Source organism: Grampus griseus (assembly GCF_964374135.1).
Source record: "Grampus griseus genome assembly, chromosome: X".
Classification (NCBI taxonomy): domain Eukaryota; kingdom Metazoa; phylum Chordata; class Mammalia; order Artiodactyla; family Delphinidae; genus Grampus; species Grampus griseus.
In genome coordinates this window covers 50,658,289-50,676,349 of record NC_138999.1, presented here as the reverse complement: position 1 = coordinate 50,676,349, position 18,061 = coordinate 50,658,289, and the positions used below count along the sequence as shown (strand labels likewise).

Genomic DNA, 18,061 nt, shown 5'->3' with positions numbered 1-18,061 from the left:
AGAGCTCTGTGATCCATCCCTGTTAGTCACTTTAAAGTGGATAAAAATATGTTCTATTTTTCCTTCTTTGAAAATTTCAAGAAGGATTTTCCGTATGTCATGCTCAATTGATTTTTTTCAGTCCTTATCCTCTGCAGATAAAGGGCACTAATTTCCAGAACTTCAGGCGCATGTGTATGCCTTCACATAGAACTTTCCCCTGCTAACAGAGCTCGGGCTCAGCATCTGATTCACGGCTTTCAAAGGCTCGGAGCATTGTTCCCCACATCAGCCCTAACACGAAGGGAAGCCATGGCCCAGAGATACCTGAGGTGGAACCATGACTGGTGAATAAGAGTTGAGGGACTCGGTCCTCCTATAAGAATCCTGAACTCTATTAATAATCCAATCCCTGGCCAGTGACTCACTGTGTTCAGGGTTTTACCATGGAGCCCTCTATCACACACAGATAGATGGTCTGTGAGCTTCAAGCCCTCCCCTGTTCCCCACATTCTAACCCTCCCTGAGAGTTTCCGTCTTAGGTGGCTCTCTAAGCCAACATAATTGATTTAGAAAAGTAGGAAGAGGAGGAGGAAAAGGTTATTCTCTACTGGTGGCTGACCTTAGGGTTCCTTTGCCAAATTGATGTGTCTATTTTTCCTAAATGTTAGTAAGTTTTTGTTTTCTCTGTAAATAGTACAGGAATGGAAAAATGAACCCCATACTATACAGAAAGTATGAAATGCAACTAGTGCCCCAAGACACACTGAGATGCATCTGAAAGCAGAGTTTATCTGAAGTGCACCTCAGGCTCAAACAACTAAGCACTGAGAATATGACCCCTTCATGGAGCTATGGAACAGTGACAGTGTTCTTGAGGGTGGGAGAGGGCCCTTAAAGAGGAAGATGAACTCACAATTCCTCTTCACAGCATCCAGCCTGGTAGATCCCTCCAGTCTTTCCTGGGTCTTCTAGATCCCTCCATCCTTCTCTGAACCATAGTATTTTTCCAATTCCATCATTTTATCATATCATAGATACACTGTGGTGTTATTTTCTATTATTCCTCCTATAACACAGATAGTAGCTGGGTTGTCCATTACCCCCTTGGTCACCTGTGCTTCAATCCAACCAATTATATAGGCTTTGAAAATCTGGAGTTCTTCCAGAAATTTTTGCTAACTCCTAGATATTTGCATTCTCAGGGTTTCCTGTGCTCTCATCTCCAGCTTCCCACCTCACATCAACCTAGACACAGGACATGACTACACCTTCACGTTCACGCAGGAGAGTTCACTTTCACATAAAAGCGTTAGTGAGCAATGTAGTTTTATTTATTTTTTTTGACCCTGGGCTACACTCCTTCCCCCTTTATGTTTTTAAATACTTTATTTTTTTACATCTTTATTAGAGTATAATTGCTTTATAATGGTGTGTTAATTTCTGCTTTATAACAAAGTGAATCAGTTATACATATACATATGTTCCCATATCTCTTCCCTCTTGCATCTCCCGCCCTCCCACCCTCCCCATCCCACCCCTCTAGGTGTCACAAAGTACCGAGCTGATCTCCCTATGCTATGCGGCTGCTATCCACTAGCGATCTATTTTACGATTGGTAGTGTATATATGTTCATGCCACTCTCTCGCTTTGTCACAGCTTACCCTTCACCCTCCCCATATCCTCAAGTCCATTCTCTTGTAGGTCTGTTCCTTTATTCCTGACTTACCCCTAGGTTCTTCATGACATTTTTTTTTATTTCTTAAATTCCATGTATATGTGTTAGCATACGGTATTTGTTTTTCTCTTTCTGACTTACTTCACTCTGTATGAGAGACTCTAGGTCTATCCACCTCATTAAAAATAGCTCAATTTCGTTTATTTTTTGTTTGTTTGTTTGTTTTTGTTTTGTTTTGATTTTTTGCGGTACGTGGGCCTCTCACTGCTGTGGCCTCTCCCGTTGCGGAGCACAGGCTCCGGATGCGCAGGGGCGGCCATGGCTCACGGGCCCAGCCGCTCTGCGGTATGTGGGATCTTCCCAGACTGGGGCATGAACCCGTGTCCCCTGCATCGGCAGGCGGACCCTCAACCACTGCGCCACCAGGGAAGCCCTCGTTTATTTTTATGCCTGAGTAATATTCCATTGTATATATGTGCCACATCTTCTTTATCCATTCATCTGATGATGGACACTTAGGTTGTTTCCATCTCTGGGCTATTGTAAATAGAGCTGCAATGAACATTTTCGTACATGACTCTTTTTGAATTTTGATAATCTCAGGGTATATGCCCAGTAGTGGGACTGCTGGGTCATATGGTAGTTCTATTTGTAGATCTTAAGGAACCTCCATACTGTTCTCCATAGTGGCTGTGACAACTCACACTCCAACCAGCAATGCAAGAGTGTTCCCTTTTCTCCACACCCTCTCCAGCATTTATTGTTTCTAGACTTTTTGATGATGGCCATTCTGACTGGTGTGAGATGATTTCTCATTGTAGTTTTGATTTGCATTTCTCTAATGATTAATGATGTTGAGCATTCTTTCATGTGTTTGTTGGCAGTCTGTATATCTTCTTTGGAGAAATGTCTATTTAGGTCTTCTGCCCATTTTCGGATTGGGTTTTTTGCTTTTTTGTTCTTGAGCTGCATGAGCTGCTGAAAAATTTTGGAGATTAACCTTTTGTCAGTTGCTTCATTTGCAAATATTTTCTCCCATTCTGAGGGTTGTCTTTTGGTCTTGTTTATGGTTTCCTTTGCTGTGCAAAAGCTTTGAAGTTTCATTAGGTCCCATTTGTTTATTTTTGTTTTTATTTCCATTTCTCTAGGAGGTGGGTCAAAAAGGATCTTGCTGTGATTTATGTCATAGAGTGTTCTGCCTATGTTTTCCTCTAAGAGTTTGATAGTTTCTGGCCTTATATTTAGGTCTTTAATCGGTTTTGAGCTTATTTTTGTGTATGGTGTTAGGGAGTGATCTAATCTCATACTTTTACATGTACCTGTCCAGTTTCCCAGCACCACTTATTGAAGAGGCTGTCCTTTCTCCTCTGTACTTTCCTGCCTCCTTTATCAAAGATAAGATGACCGGGGGGACCTTGAAGATGGTGGAAGAGTAAGACGCGGAGATCACCTTCCTCCCCACAGATACACCAGAAATACATCTACACGTGGAACAACTCCTACAGAACACCTACTGAAGGCTGGCAGAAGACCTCAGACCTCCCAAAAGGAAAGAAAGTCCGCATGTACCTGGGTAGGGCAAAAGAAAAGAAAAAACAGAGACAAAAGAATAGGGACAGCACCTGCACCAGTGGGAGGGAGCTGTGAAGGAGGAAAAGTTTCCACACACTAGGAAGCCCCTTCGCAGGCGGAGACTGCGGGAGGCGGAGGGGGGAGCTTCGAAGCCGTGGAGGAGTGCACAGCAACGGGTGCGGAGGACAAAGCGTGGAGATTCCTGCACAGAGGATCGGTGTCGACTGACACTCACCAGCCCGAGAGGCTTGTCTGCTCACCCGCCGGGGCGGGCAGGGCTGGGAGCTGAGGCTCTGAGGCTCGGGTTTCTGTTTCGGACGGAGCTCAGGGAGAGGACTGGGGTTGGCAGCTTGAACATAGCCTGAAGGAGTTAGTGTACCACGGCTAGCCGGGAGGGAATCCGGGGAAAAGTCTGCACCTGCTGAAGAGGCGAGAGACTTTTTCTTCCCTCTTTGTTTCCTGGTGCGTGAGGAGAGGGGTTTAAGAACGCTGCTTAAAGGAACTCCAGAGACAGGCGCGAGCCGCGGCTAAAAACACGGACCCGCGGAGCCTGTGCAGCCCGCCACTGCCAGGTTCCCGGGATCCAGGGACAACTTCCCCGGGAGAACGCACGGCGGGCCTCAGGCTGCTGCAAAGTCACGCAGGACTTTGCCGCCGCAGGCCCGCCCCGCACTCCGTGCCCCTCCCTCCCAGCCGGCCTGAGTGCGCCAGAGCCCCCGAATCAGCGGCTCCTTTAACCCCGTCCTGTCTGAGCAAAAAACAGACACCCTCCAGCGACCTACACGCAGAGGCAGGGCCAAATCCAAAGCTGAGCCCCTGTGAGCTGTGAGAACAAAGAAGAGAAAGGGAAATCTCTCCCAGCAGCCTCAGAAGCAGCGGATTAAAGCTCCACAATCAACTTGATATACCCTGCATCTGTGGAATACCTGAATAGACAACCAATCATCCCAAATTAAGGAAGTGGACTTTAGGAGCAAGATCTATGATTTTTTTTCCCTATTCCTCTTTTTGTGAATGTGTATGTGTATGCTTCTGTGTGAGATCTTGTCTGTATAGTCTTGCTTGCACCATTTGTCCTAGGGTTCTATCCGTCCATGGTTTTTATAAAAATTTTTTTTCTTAATAATCAATTTTAATTTTAATAATGTTATTATACTTTACCTTCGTTCTTTCTTTCTTCCTTTCTTTCCTTCCTTCCTTCCCTCCTTTAGACAACAAATCATCCGAAATTGAGGAGGTGGTAACTCACAGCAAGATTTATGATGTTTCCCCCTTTACCTCTTTTAGTGAGGGTGTATGTGTATGCTTCTGTGTAAGATTTTGTCTGTATAGCTTTGCTTCCAACATTTATCCTAAGGTTCTATCTGTCCCTTTTTTTTCTAAATAAGAATTTTTTAATTCAGTAACTTTATTATACTTTATTTTCTTTTTACTGTATCTTCTTTCTTTCTGTCTTTTTTCCATCTTTCCCTCCTTCCTTCCTCCCTCCCTCCCTCCCTCCCTCCTTTCTTTCCTTCTTGCCTTCTTTCCTTCTTTGCTTCTTTCTTTCTACCTTCCTTCCTTCCTTCCTTCCCTCCTTTCCTTCTTTCTTTCCTCATACTTCTACTAATTCCCTCTACTTTTTCTCCCTTTTATTCTGAGCCGTGTGGATGAAAGGCTCTTGGTGCTCCAGCCAGGAGTCAGGGCTCTGCCTCTGAGGTAGGAGAGCCAACTTCAGGACACTGGTCAACAAGAGACCTCCCAGCTCCACATAATATCAAACGGCAAAAATCTCCCAGAGACCTCCATCTTCACACCAGAACCCAGCTTCACTCAACGACCAGCAAGCCACAGTGCTGGACAACCTATGCCAAACAACTATCAAAACAGGAACACAACCCCACCCATTAGCAGAGAGGCTGCCTAAAATCATAATAAGGCCACAGACACCGCAAAACACACCACCAGACGTGAACCTGCCCACTAGAGAGACAAGATCCAGCCTCTTCCACCACAACACAGGCACTAGTCCCCTCCACCAGGAAACCTACACAACCCACTGAACCAACCTTAGCCACTGGAGACAGACATCAAAAACAGCAGGAACTACGAACCTGCAGTCTGCAAAAAGGAGACCCCAAACACAGTAAGATAAGCAAAATGAGAAGACAGAAAAACACACAGCAGATAAAGGAGCAAGATAAAAATGCACCAGACCTAACAAATGAAGAGGAAATAGGCAGTGTACCTGAAAAAGAATTCAGAATAATGATAGTAAGGATGATCTGAAATCTTGGAAATAGAATGGACAAAATGCAAGAAACAGTTAACAAGGACCTAGAAGAAATAAAGATGAAACAGGCAACGATGAACAACACAATAAAGGAAATTAAAAGTACTCTAGATGGGATCAATAGCAGAATAACTGAGGCAGAAGAACGGATAAGTGACCTGGAAGATAAAATAGTGGAAATAACTACTGCAGAGCAGAATAAAGAAAAAAGAATGAAAAGAAATGAGGACAGTCTGAGAGACCTCTGGGACAACATTAAACGCACCAACATTCGAATTATAGGGGTTCCAGGAGAAGAAGAGGAAAAGAAAGGGACTGAGAAAATATTTGAAGAGTTTATAGTTGAAAACTTCCCTAATATGGGAAAGGAAATAGTTAATCAAGTCCAGGAAGCACAGACAGTCCCATACAGGATAAATCCAAGGAGAAATATGCAAAGACACATATTAATCGAACTGTCAAAAATTAAATACAAAGAAAGCATATTAAAAGCAGCAAGGGAAAACCAACAAATAACACACAAGGGAATCCCCATAAGGTTAACAGCTGATCTCTCAGCAGAAACCCTACAAGCCAGAAGGGAGTGGCAGGACATACTGAAAGTGATGAAGGAGAAAAACCTGCAGCCAAGACTACTCTACCCAGCAAGGATCTCATTCAGATTTGATGGAGAAATTAAAACCTTTACAGACAAGCAAAAGCTGAGAGAGTTCAGCACCACCAAACGAGCTTTACAACAAATGCTAAAGAATCTTCTCTAGGCAAGAAACACAAGAGAAGGAAAAGACCTATAATAACGAACCCAAAACAATTTACAAAATGAGAATAGGAACATACATATCGATAATTACCTTAAATGTAAATGGACTAAATGCTCCCACCAAAAGACACAGATTAGCTGAATGGATACAAAAACAAGACCCTTATATATGCTGTCTACAAGAGACCCACTTCAGACCTAGAGACACATACAGACTGAAAGTAAGGGGATGGAAAAAGATACTCCATGCAAATGGAAACCAAAAGAACGCTGGAGTAGCAATTCTCATATCAGATAAAATAGACTTTAAAATAAGGACTATTAAAAGAGACAAGGACGCTACATAATGATCAAGGGATCGATCCAAGAAGAAGATATAACAATTGTAAATATGCATCCCAAATAGGAGCACCTCAATACATAAGGAAAATACTAACAGCCATAAAAGGGGAAATCGACAGTAACACATTCATAGTAGGGGCTTAAACACCCCACTTTCACCCATGGACAGATCATCCAAAACGAAAATAAATAGGAAAACACAAGCTTTAAATGATACATTAAACAAGATGGACTTAATTGATATTTATAGGACACTCCATCCAAAAACAACAGAATAGACATTTTTCTCAAGTGCTCATGGAACATTCTCCAGGATAGATCATACCTTAGGTCACAAATCAACCCTTGGTAAATTTAAGAAAATTGAAATTGTATCAAGTATCTTTTCTGACCACAACGCCATGAGACTAGATATCAATTACAGGAAAAGATCTGTAAAAAATACAAACACATGGAGGCTAAACAATACACTACTTAATAATGAAGTGATCACTGAAGAAATCAAAGAGGAAATCAAAAAATACCTAGAAACAAATGACAATGGAGACACAACGACCCAAAACCTATGGGATGCGGCAAAAGCAGTTTTAAGGGGGAAGTTTATAGCAATAAAAGCCCACCTTAAGAAGCAGGAAACATCTTGAATAAACAACCTAACCTTGCACCTCAAGCAATTAGAGAAAGAAGAACAAAAAAACCCCAAAGCTAGCAGAAGGAAAGAAATCATAAAAATCAGATCAGAAATAAATGAAATAGAAATGAAGGAAACAATAGCAAAGATCAATAAAACTAAAAGCTGGTTCTTTGAGAAGATAAACAAAATAGATAAACCACTAGCCAGACTCATCAAGAAAAAAAGGGAGAAGACTCAAATCAATAGAATTAGAAATGAAAAAGGTGAGGTAACAACTGACACTGCAGAAATAAAAGAGATCATGAGAGATTACTACAAGCAACTCTATGCCAATAAAATGGACAATCAGGAAGAAATGGACAAATTCTTAGAAATGCACAACCTGCCAAGACTGAATCAGGAAGAAATAGAAAATATGAACAGACCAATCACAAGCACTGAAATTGAAACTGTGATTAAAAATCTTCCAACAAACAAAAGCCCAGGACCAGATGGCTTCACAGGCGAATTCTATCAAACATTTAGAGTAGAGCTAACACCTATCCTTCTCAAACTCTTCAAAAATATAGTAGAGGGAGGAACACTCCCAAATTCCTTCTACGAGGCCACTATCACTTTGATACCAAAACCAGACAAGGATGTCACAAAGAAAGAAAACTACAGGCCAATATCACTGATGAACATAGATGCAAAAATCCTCAACAAAATACTAGCAAACAGAATCCAACAGCACACTAAAAGGATCATACACCATGATCAAGTGGGGTTTATTCCAGGAATGCAAGGATTCTTCAATATACGCAAATCTATCAATGTGATAAACCATATTAACAAATTGAAGGAGAAAAACCATATGATCATCTCAATAGATGCAGAGAAAGCTTTTGACAAAATTCAACACCCATTTATGATAAAAACCCTTTAGAAAGTAGGCATAGAGGGAACTTTCCTCAACATAATAAAGGCCATATATGACAAGCCCACAGCAAACATCATCCTCAATGGTGAAAAACTGAAAGCATTTCCACTAAGATCAGGAACAAGACAAGGTTGCCCACTCTCACCACTCTTATTCAACATAGTTTTGGAAGTTTTAGCCACAGCAATCAGAGAAGAAAAGGAAATAAAAGGAATCCAAATCGGAAAAGAAGAAGTAAAGCTGTCAGTGTTTGCAGATGACATGATCCTATACATAGAGAATTCTAAAGATGCTACCAGAAAACTAGTAGAGCTAATCAATGAATTTGGTAAAGTGGCAGGATACAAAATTAATGCACAGAAATCTCTGGCATTCCTATATACTAATGATGAAAAATCTGAAAGTGAAATCAAGAAAACACTCCCATTTACCATTGCAACAAAAAGAATAAAATATCTAGGAATAAACCTACCTAAGGAGACAAAAGGCCTGTTTCCAGAAAATTATAAGACACTGATGAAAGAAATTAAAGATGATACAAATAGATGGAGAGATATACCATGTTCTTGGATTGGAAGAATCAACATTGTGAAAATGACTCTACTACCCAAAGCAATCTATAGATTCAATGCAATCCCTATCAAACTACCACTGGCATTTTTCACAGAACCAGAACAAAAAATTTCGCAATTTGTATGGAAAAACAAAAGACCCCGAATAGCCAAAGCAATCTTGAGAACGAAAAAAGGAGCTGGAGGAATCAGGCTCCCTGACTTCAGACTATACTACAAAGCTACAGTAATCAAGACAGTATGGTACTGGCACAAAAACAGAAAGATAGATCAATGGAACAGGATAGAAAGCCCAGATATAAACCCACGCACATATGGACACCTTATCTTTGATAAAGGTGGCAGGAATGTACCGTGGAGAAAGGACAGCCTCTTCAATAAGTGGTGCTGGGAAAACTGGACAGGTACATGTAAAAGTATGAGATTAGATCACTCCCTAACACCATACACAAAAGTAAGCTCAAAATGGATTAAAGACCTAAATGTAAGGCCAGAAACTATCAAACTCTTAGAGGAAAACATAGGCAGAATACTCTATGACATAAATCACAGCAAGATCCTTTCTGACCCACCTCCTAGAGTAATGGAAATAAAAACAAAAATAAACAAATGGGACCTAATGAAACTTCAAAACTTTTGTACAGCAAAGGAAACCATAAAGAAGACCAAAAGACAACCCTCAGAATGGGAGAAAATATTTGCAAATGAAGCAACCGACAAAGGATTAATCTCCAAAATTTATAAGCAGCTCATGCAGCTCAATAAAAAAAAAAAAAAACCAATCCAAAAATGGGCAGAAGACCTAAATAGACATTTCTCCAAAGAAGATATACAGACTGCCAACAAACACATGAAAGAATGCTCAACATCATTAATCATTAGAGAAATGCAAATCAAAACTACAATGAGATATCATCTCACACCAGTCAGAATGGCCATCATCAAAAAATCTAGAAACAATGAATGCTGGAGAGGGTGTGGAGAAAAGGGAACACTCTTGCACTGCTGGTGGGAATGTGAATTGGTTCAGCCACTATGGAGAACAGTATGGAGGTTCCTTAAAAAACTACAAATAGAACTACCATATGACCCAGCAATCCCACTACTGGGCATATACCCTGAGAAAACCAAAATTCAAAAAGATTCATGTAGCAAAATGTTCATTGCAGCTCTATTTACAATATCCTGGAGATGGAAACAACCTAAGTGCCCATCATCGGATGAATGGGTAAAGAAGATGTGGCACATATGTACAATGGAATATTACTCAGCCATAAAAGGAAACGAAATTGAGCTATTTGTAATGAGGTGGATAGACCTAGAGTCTATCATACAGAGTGAAGTAAGTCAGAAAGAAAAAGACAAATACCGTATGCTAACACATATATATGGAATTTAAGAAAAAAAAATGTCATGAAGAACCAAGGGGTAAGGCAGTAATAAAGACACAGACCTCCTAGAGAATGGACTTGAGGTTATGGGGAGGGGGAAGGGTGAGCTGTGACAGGGCGAGAGAGAGTCATGGACATATATACGCTAACAAACGTAGTAAGGTAGATAGCTAGTGGGAAGCAGCCGCATGGCACAGGGATATTGGCTCGGTGCTTTGTGACAGCCTGGAGGGGTGGGATAGGGAGGGTGGGAGGGAGGGCGACGCAAGAGGGAAGACATATGGGAACATATGTTTATGTATGACTGATTCACTTTGTTGTAAAGCAGAAAGTAACACACCATTGTAAAGCAATTATACCCCAATAAAGATGTTAAAAAAAAAAATAAGGTGACCATATGTGCATGGGTTTATCTGTGGGCTTTCTATCCTGTTCCATTGATCTATCTTTCTGTTTTCGTGATAGTACCATACTGTCTACATTACTGTAGCTTTGAAGTATAGTCTGAAGTCAGGGAGCCTGATTCCTCCAGCTCTGTTTTTCGTTATCAAGATTGCTTTGGCTATTCAGGGTCTTTTGTGTTTCCATACAAATTGTGAAATTTTTGGCTCTAGTTCTGTGAAAAATGCCAGTGGTAGTTTGATAGGGATTGCATTGAATCTGTTGATTGCTTGGGGTAGTAGAGTCATTTTCACAATGTTGATTCTTCCAATACAATAACATGGTATATCTCTCCATCTATTTGTATCATCTTTAATTTCTTTCATCAGTGTCTTATAATTTTCTGGAAACAGGTCTTTTGTCTCCTTAGGTAGGTTTATTCCTAGATATTTTCATCTTTTTGTTGCAGTGGTAAATGTGAGTGTTTTCTTGATATCACTTTTAGATTTTTCATTAGTGTATAGGTATGCCAGAGATTTCTGTGGATTAATGTTGTATCCTGCTACTTTACCAAATTCATTGATTAGCTCTAGTAGTTTTCTGGTAGCATCTTTAGGATCCTCTATGTATAGTATCATGACATCTGCAAACAGTGACAGCTTTACTTCCTCTTTTGCAGTTTGGATTCCTTTTATTTCCATTTCTTCTCTGATTGCTGTGGCTAAAACTTCCAATACTGTGTTGAATAAGAGTGGTGAGAGTGTCTTCTTCCTGATCTTAGTGGAAATGGTTTCAGTTTTTCACCATTGAGGACGATGTTGGCTGTGGGTTTGTCATATATGGCCTTTATTATGTTAAGGAAAGTTCCCTCTATGCCTGCTTTCTGCAGGGACTTTATCATAAATGGGTGTTGAGTTTTGTCGAAAGGTTTCTCTGCATCTATTGAGATGATCATATGGTTTTTCTCCTTCAATTTGTTATTATTGTGTATCACGTTGATTGATTTGCATATACTGAAGAATCCTTGCACTCCTGGAGTAAACCCCACTTGATCATGGTGCATCATCCTTTTAATGTGCTGTTGGATTCTGTTTGCTAGTATTTTGTTTAAGATATTTGCATCTATGTTCATCAGTGATATTGGCATGTAGTTTTCTTTTTTATGACATCCTTGTCTGGTTTTGGTATCAAGGTGATGCTGGCCTCGTAGAATCAGTTTGGGAGTGTTCCTCCCTCTGCTATATCTTGGAAGAGTTTGAGAAGGATAGGTGTTAGCTCTTCCCTAATGTTTGATAGAATTCGCCTGGAAGGCATCTGGTCCTGGGCTTTTGTGTGTTGGAAGCATTTTAATCACAGTTTCAATTTCAGTGCTTGTGATTGGTCTGTTCATATTTTCTATTTCTTCCTGATTCAGTCTTGGCAGGTTGTGCATTTCTAAGAATTTGTCCATGTCTTCCATATTGTCCATTTTATTGGCATACAGTTGCTTGTAGTAATCTCTCATGATCTTTTGTGTTTCTGCAGTGTCAGTTGTTACTTCTCCTTTTTCATTTCTAATTCTATTGATTTGATTCTTCTCCCTTTTTTTCTGGATGAATCTGGCTAATGGTTTATCAATATTGTTTATCTTCTCAAAGAACCCAGCTTTTAATTTTATTGATCTTTGCTATCATTTCCTTCATTTCTTTTTCATTTATTTCTAAGCTGATTTTTATGATTTCTTTCCTTCTGCTAACTCTGGGTTTTTTTTGTTCTTCTTTCTCTAATTGCTTTAGGTTTAAGGTTAGGTTGTTTATTCTAGATGTTTCTTGTTTCTTAAGGTTGGATTTTATTGCTATAAACTTCCGTCTTAGAACTGCTTTTACTGCATCCTATAGATTTATGGCTGTTAGTATTTGCCTTATGTATTGAGGTGCTCCTATGTTGGGTGCATAAATATTTACAATTGTTATATCTTCTTCTTGGATCGATCCCTTGATCATTATGTAGTGTCCTTGTTTGTGCCCTCTAATAGTCTTTATTTTAAAGTCTATGTTGTCTGATATGAGCTTTGCTACTCCAGCTTTCCTTTGGTTTCCATTTGCATGGAATATCTTTTTCCATCCCCTTACTTTCAGTCTGTATGTTTCTCTAGGTCTGAAGTGGGTCTCTTGTAGACAGCATATATAAAGGTCTTGTTTTTGTATCCATTCAGCCAATCTGTGTCTTTTGGTGGGAGTATTTAGTATATTTTCATTTAAGGTAATTATCGATATGTATGTTCCTATTCCCATTTTCTTAATTGTTTAGGGTTTGTTATTGTACGTCTTTTCCTTCTCTTGTGTCTCTTGCCTATGGAAGTTCCTTTATCATTTGTTGCAAAGCTTGTTTGGTGGTGCTGAACTCTCTCAGCTTTTGCTTGTCTGTAAAGATTTTAATTTCTCTATCAAATCTGAATGAGATCCTTGCTGGGTAGAGTAATCTTGCTTGCAGGTTTTTCTCGTTCATCACTTTAAATATGTCCTGCCAGTACCTACTGCCTTGCAGAGTTTCTGCTGAAAGATTAGCTGTTAACCTTATGGGAATTCCCTTGTGTGTTATTCGTTGTTTTTCCCTTGCTGCTTTTAATATGTTTTCTTTGTATTTAATTTTGGACAGTTTGATTAATATGTGTCTTGGCGTATTTCTCCTTGGATTTATCCTGTATGGGACTCTCTGTGTTTCTTGGACATGATTAACTATTTCCTTTCCCATATTAGGGAAGTTTTCAACTATACTCTGTTTAAATATTTTCTCAGTCCCTTTCTTTTTCTCTTCTTCTTCTGGAACCCCTATAATTCGATTATTGGTTCATTTAATACTGTCCCAGAAGTCTGAGACTGTCCTCAATTCTTTTCATTCTTTTTCTTCATTCTGCTCTGCAGTAGTTATTTCCACTATTTTATCTTCCAGGTCACTTACCCATTCTTCTGCCTCTGTTATTCTGCTATTGATCCCATCTAGAGTATTCTTCATTTCATTAATTGTGTTGTTCATCACTGTTTGTTTCATCTTTAGTTCTTCTAGGTCCTTGTTAAATGTTTCTTTCATTTTCTGTATTGTCTTTCCAAGATTTTGGATCATCTTTACTATCATTATTCTGAATTCTTTTTCAGGTAGACTGCCTATTTCCTCTTCATTTGTTAGGTCTGGTGGCTTTTTATCTTGCTCCTTCATCTTCTGTGTGTTTTTCTGTCTTCTCATTTTGCTTATCTTACTGTGTTTGGGGTCTCCTTTTTGCAGGCTGCAGGTTCGTAGTTCCCGTTGTTTTTAGTGTCTGTCCCCAGTGGCTAAGGTTGGTTCAGTGGGTTGTGTAGGCTTCCTGGTGGAGGGGATTAGTGCCTGTGTTCTGGTGGATGAGGCTGAATCTTGTCTTTCTGGTGGGCAGATCCACGTCTGGTGGTGTGTTTTGGGGTTTCAGTGCACTTATTATGATTTTAGGCAGCCTCTCTGCTAATGGGTGGGATTGTGTTCCTGTCTTGCTAGTTGTTTGGCATGGGGTGTCCAGCACTGTAGCTTGCTGGTCGTTGAGTGAAACTGGGTGCTGCTCTTGAGTTGGAGGTCTCTGGGAATTTTTCACAGTTTTATATTATGTGGAGCTGTGAGGTCTCTTGTGGACCAGTGTCCTGACGTTGGCTCTCCCACTGTAGAGGCACAGCACTGACTCCTGGCTGCAGCACCAAGAGCCTTTCATCCACAGGGCTCAGAATAAAAGGGAGAAAAGGTAGAAAGAAAGAAAGAAAGAAAGAAAGAAAGAAAGAAAGAAAGAAAGAAAGAAAGAAAGAAAGAAAGAAAAGAAAGAAAGAAAGAAAGAAAGAAAGAACGAAAGAAAGAAAGAAAGAAGGAAGGAAGGAAGAAGGGAGGGAGGGAAGGATGGAGGGAAGCAGGGAGGAAGGAAGGAGGGAAGGAAGGAAAGAAAGAAAGATAAAGTAAAATAATAGAAACTAAGACAAACTAAAATAAAGTTATTAAAATTAAAAATAATTTTTATGAAAAAAATATTTTTTTTCAAAAAAGAAGAAAAAGACAAAAAATGGATGGATAGAACCCTAGGACAAATGGTGGAAGCAAAGCTAATCAGACAAAATCTCACACAGAAGCATACACATACACACTCAGAAAAAGAGGAAAAGGGGAAAAAATATTATATCTTGCTCTCAAAGGCCACCTCCTCAATTTGGGATGATTTGTTGTCTATCCATGCATTCCACAGATGCAGGGTACATTAAGTGGATTGTGGAGCTTTAATCCGCTACTTCTGAGGCTGCTGGGAGAGATTTCCCTTTTTCTTTTTTGTTCTCACAGCTCCTGGGACTCAGCTTTGGATTTGACCCCGCCTTTGTGTGTAGGTCGCTGGAGGGCGTCTGTTCTTCGCTCAGACAGGTCTGGGTTAAAGGAGCAGCTGCTTTGGGGACTCTGGCTCACTCAGGCCGGGGGGAGGGAGGGGTACGGAGTTCAGGGCGAGCCTGCGGTGGCAGAGGCTGGCGTGATGTTGTACCAGCCTGAGGCGCGCCGTGCGTTCTCCCGGGGAAGTTGTCCCTGGATCCTGGGACCCTGGCAGTGGCGGGCTGCACGGGCACCCCAGAAGGGTGGTGTGGATAGTGACCTGTGCTCGCACACAGGCTTTTTGGTGGTGGCAGCAGCAGCCTTAGCATCTCATGCCTGTCCCCGTGGTCCACAATTATAGCCGCAGCTTGCGCCCGTCTCTGGAGCTCCTTTAAGCAGCGCTCTTTATCCCCTCTCCTCGCGCACCAGGAAAATAAGAGGGAAGAATAAGTCTCTTGCCTCTTCGGCAGGTCCAGACTTTTCCCCCGACTCCCTGCCGCCTAGCCGTGGTGCAGTAACCCCCTTCAGGCTGTGTTCACGCTGCCAACCCGAATCCTCTCCCTGTGCTCCGACTAAAGCCCGAGCCTCAGCTCCCAGCCCCGCCCGCCCCGGCGGGTGAGCAGACAAGCCTCTCGGGCTGGTGAGTGCCGGTCGGCACCCGTCCTCTGTGCGGGAATCTCTCTGCTTTGCCCTCCGCACCCCTGTTGCTGTGCTCTCCTCCGTGGCTCCAAAGCTTTCCCCCTCCGCCACCCGCAGTCTCCGCCCACGAAGGGGCTTCCTAGTGTGTGGAAACCATTCCTCCTTCACAGCTCCTTCCCACTGGTGCAGGTCTCATCCCTATCCTCTTGTCTCTGTTTATTCTTATTTCTTTTGCTCTACCCAGGTACGTGGGGACTTTCTTTCCTTTTGGGAGGTCTGAGGTCTTCTGCCAGCATTCAGTAGGAGTTGTTCCACGTGTAGATGTATTTCTGGTGTATCTGTGGGGAGGAAGGTGATCTCCGAGTCTTACTCTTCCGCCATCTTCCCCTCGTCCCCCAGCAATGTAGTCTTTACAAAAGATACTGTGAGGTTGATTAAGAGTACTACAGGCACACCTCACTCCTGGCAAACAACTTTAAAGTTTCTAACTGCTGAATTAAGCACTGAACTATTTCCTTCCCTGAAAGAGTCCTAGCCCAGGGCACTCAGTCCTTTCCCACCCAGATGATGAGGCTTTGCTGGAACTGGCAGCACAACTATTTTCCAAGAATGAGGGATGGATTCTCAGTTAACAGTGCTACTGGGATATCATTGCTTTTAGGTCCTCTCAGTGAACAGAAAAAGTTAAAAAAAAAAGTAACCGTGAGTACATATTAGTAGGTACACATGAGGATCACATGAGTTAATGTCTGTGAAAGTTTTTACTATTATTGTCATGGACAATTCTGTATACCAAATTTGGTGCTTTCAGACTCCTCGTCTCCCAAACGTCTCCCCCAAAGGATCATTCCACTCAGCCTCCTAAAATAACACTTTGCTCCTCTCTTCACCACAAGTAACCCAGATTTTTGGATTCTCACAGTGGAGAGGCTGACTGAAAAGAATCCACTGTAGCACAGAACAAGCTTTCCTAATGAACAGGAGATTAATCTCTCCCCCTCTCTCCTGTATCCCTCTTCCTAGGATGACTTATGCAGTTCCAGGGCCCAGTGCAGCCTAGGGTTGACGTTGGAGGGAAAACCTGTAGGGAAGGGAATGTGAAAGAAAGCCTTGGCATGAGGAATAAGAGAAGCATTGTGAAGTCTGGGATGTGGGGGGATGTAATGTGTTTCTAGCTCTGTGAGGCCCCCATCCCAGCCCTCTTGATTTTAGCTTATTCCTCTTGTCTTCTGCAGACACATGGCCAAGCTCCCTGTTGCAGGAAGTCTGTGGCCACTGTTTCATCAAGATCCCCACTGTGAGTGGGGAGGAGTGGTCATGGAAGCTGACATTCTGCTGTTTGGGGAGTCTATGGAAGATGCTGCCACCTCATAGTCCCATCCCTCCCACCATTCCTCTGAGGGGTTCAGTTCAGTCTCTGCCTTCAACCTCTCAGTGACCCTCAGAGGACCTATAACCAGGCCCTCTCTCAGCCCTTGTACCTGTGGCTTCTACCTTCTTACTCGATTCCACAGAGGCCCATGTTCCAGACCATTTACAGGCTCCATAGCACTGGCTTCCATCTTCTCTGGGGACTCTGCAGAGGCATATTTACTTCTGTTGTCTTTTTACCTGAGTATCCTTTGGGGCCCATCTACCCTCACTGAACTCTTAACTCTCTCCTTTCCTCTCATTGTGTTCTCTTTTCTTTTCTTTTTTTTTCTTTTTTTTTTTTTTTTTTTTGGCTGCACTGCACAGGTCTTCTGGGTCTTAATTCCCCGACCAGGGATTGAATCTGGGCCCCTGGCAGTGAAGGCATGGAGTCCTAACCACTGAACTGCCAGGGAATTCCCTGTGTTCTGTTTTCTCAAAGCACCCCCTTGTCACTCCTTTCATCTCCATCACTGGCTTTAGTGAAAATTTGTTTGGAATAGCTGAATTTTCACAAACGGTTTCTGAGCATTATTTTGTTTAGGACTGAAACCTTCCTTTCTATGTATGACGTGATAGGGGGTTTTAGAATTCTGGTTGTTTGGCCTACTATAACACTATTTTTATCCCCAGATCAATTTTGGTTGAGTCTTACCAACCAAAGAATGAAATCAGCTGATTAATTCCATGAAATTGATAGCAAAGGAAGTTGGGTGGCACCCAAAGGAAAGTACATACGCACCCAACAGACGGGGTAATTGCATGCTGCCTCGTATTGGACTCACACCGAGGAGTGACTAAGGTGAAAAATAAAATAGTATTAAGGATAAAGACCTTTGAGTTATCATAGTTCATAGATAAGAAGTGTCAATAATTTAAACCTTAACTTGGCAGAGAGGAAAGAGTAAAGAAAAAGAGCAAAAACACATGCAGATTAAAGCATAGCAATTTGTGGCTCTGGTGGTCTTGTCTGGTGGGTTTTGGGGGAGGGTGACCCTTCCTGCAGTTTTCTACTTTGGAATGATTCCTCCGATTCCTCTGTTTGAGGTCCCAGGACAGCCTTCCAGTGTCTGTTGACTTTGGAGGCCTGGAATTACTGCTGTGTTACTTGTTTACAGTACCTGGTAAGGTCTTTCTCATTGAAGTTTGACCACAGTCTTCCTCTGA

The 18,061-nt window shown here is 41.7% G+C and overlaps 1 protein-coding gene across 1 annotated transcript in view; it reads left to right on the top strand.

Annotated features, from left to right (window-relative positions):
* The window catches only part of LOC309840053 (elongator complex protein 1-like), a gene marked incomplete at both ends in the record, with an annotated part of 84,253 nt that extends 67,395 nt beyond the window's left edge, over positions 1-16,858 (top strand). The window contains 1 exon segment of the mRNA XM_082682055.1: positions 16,720-16,858. Coding sequence (XP_082538181.1) covers positions 16,720-16,858 — 139 coding nt within the window.
* Between the last annotated feature and the right edge of the window lie 1,203 nt (positions 16,859-18,061).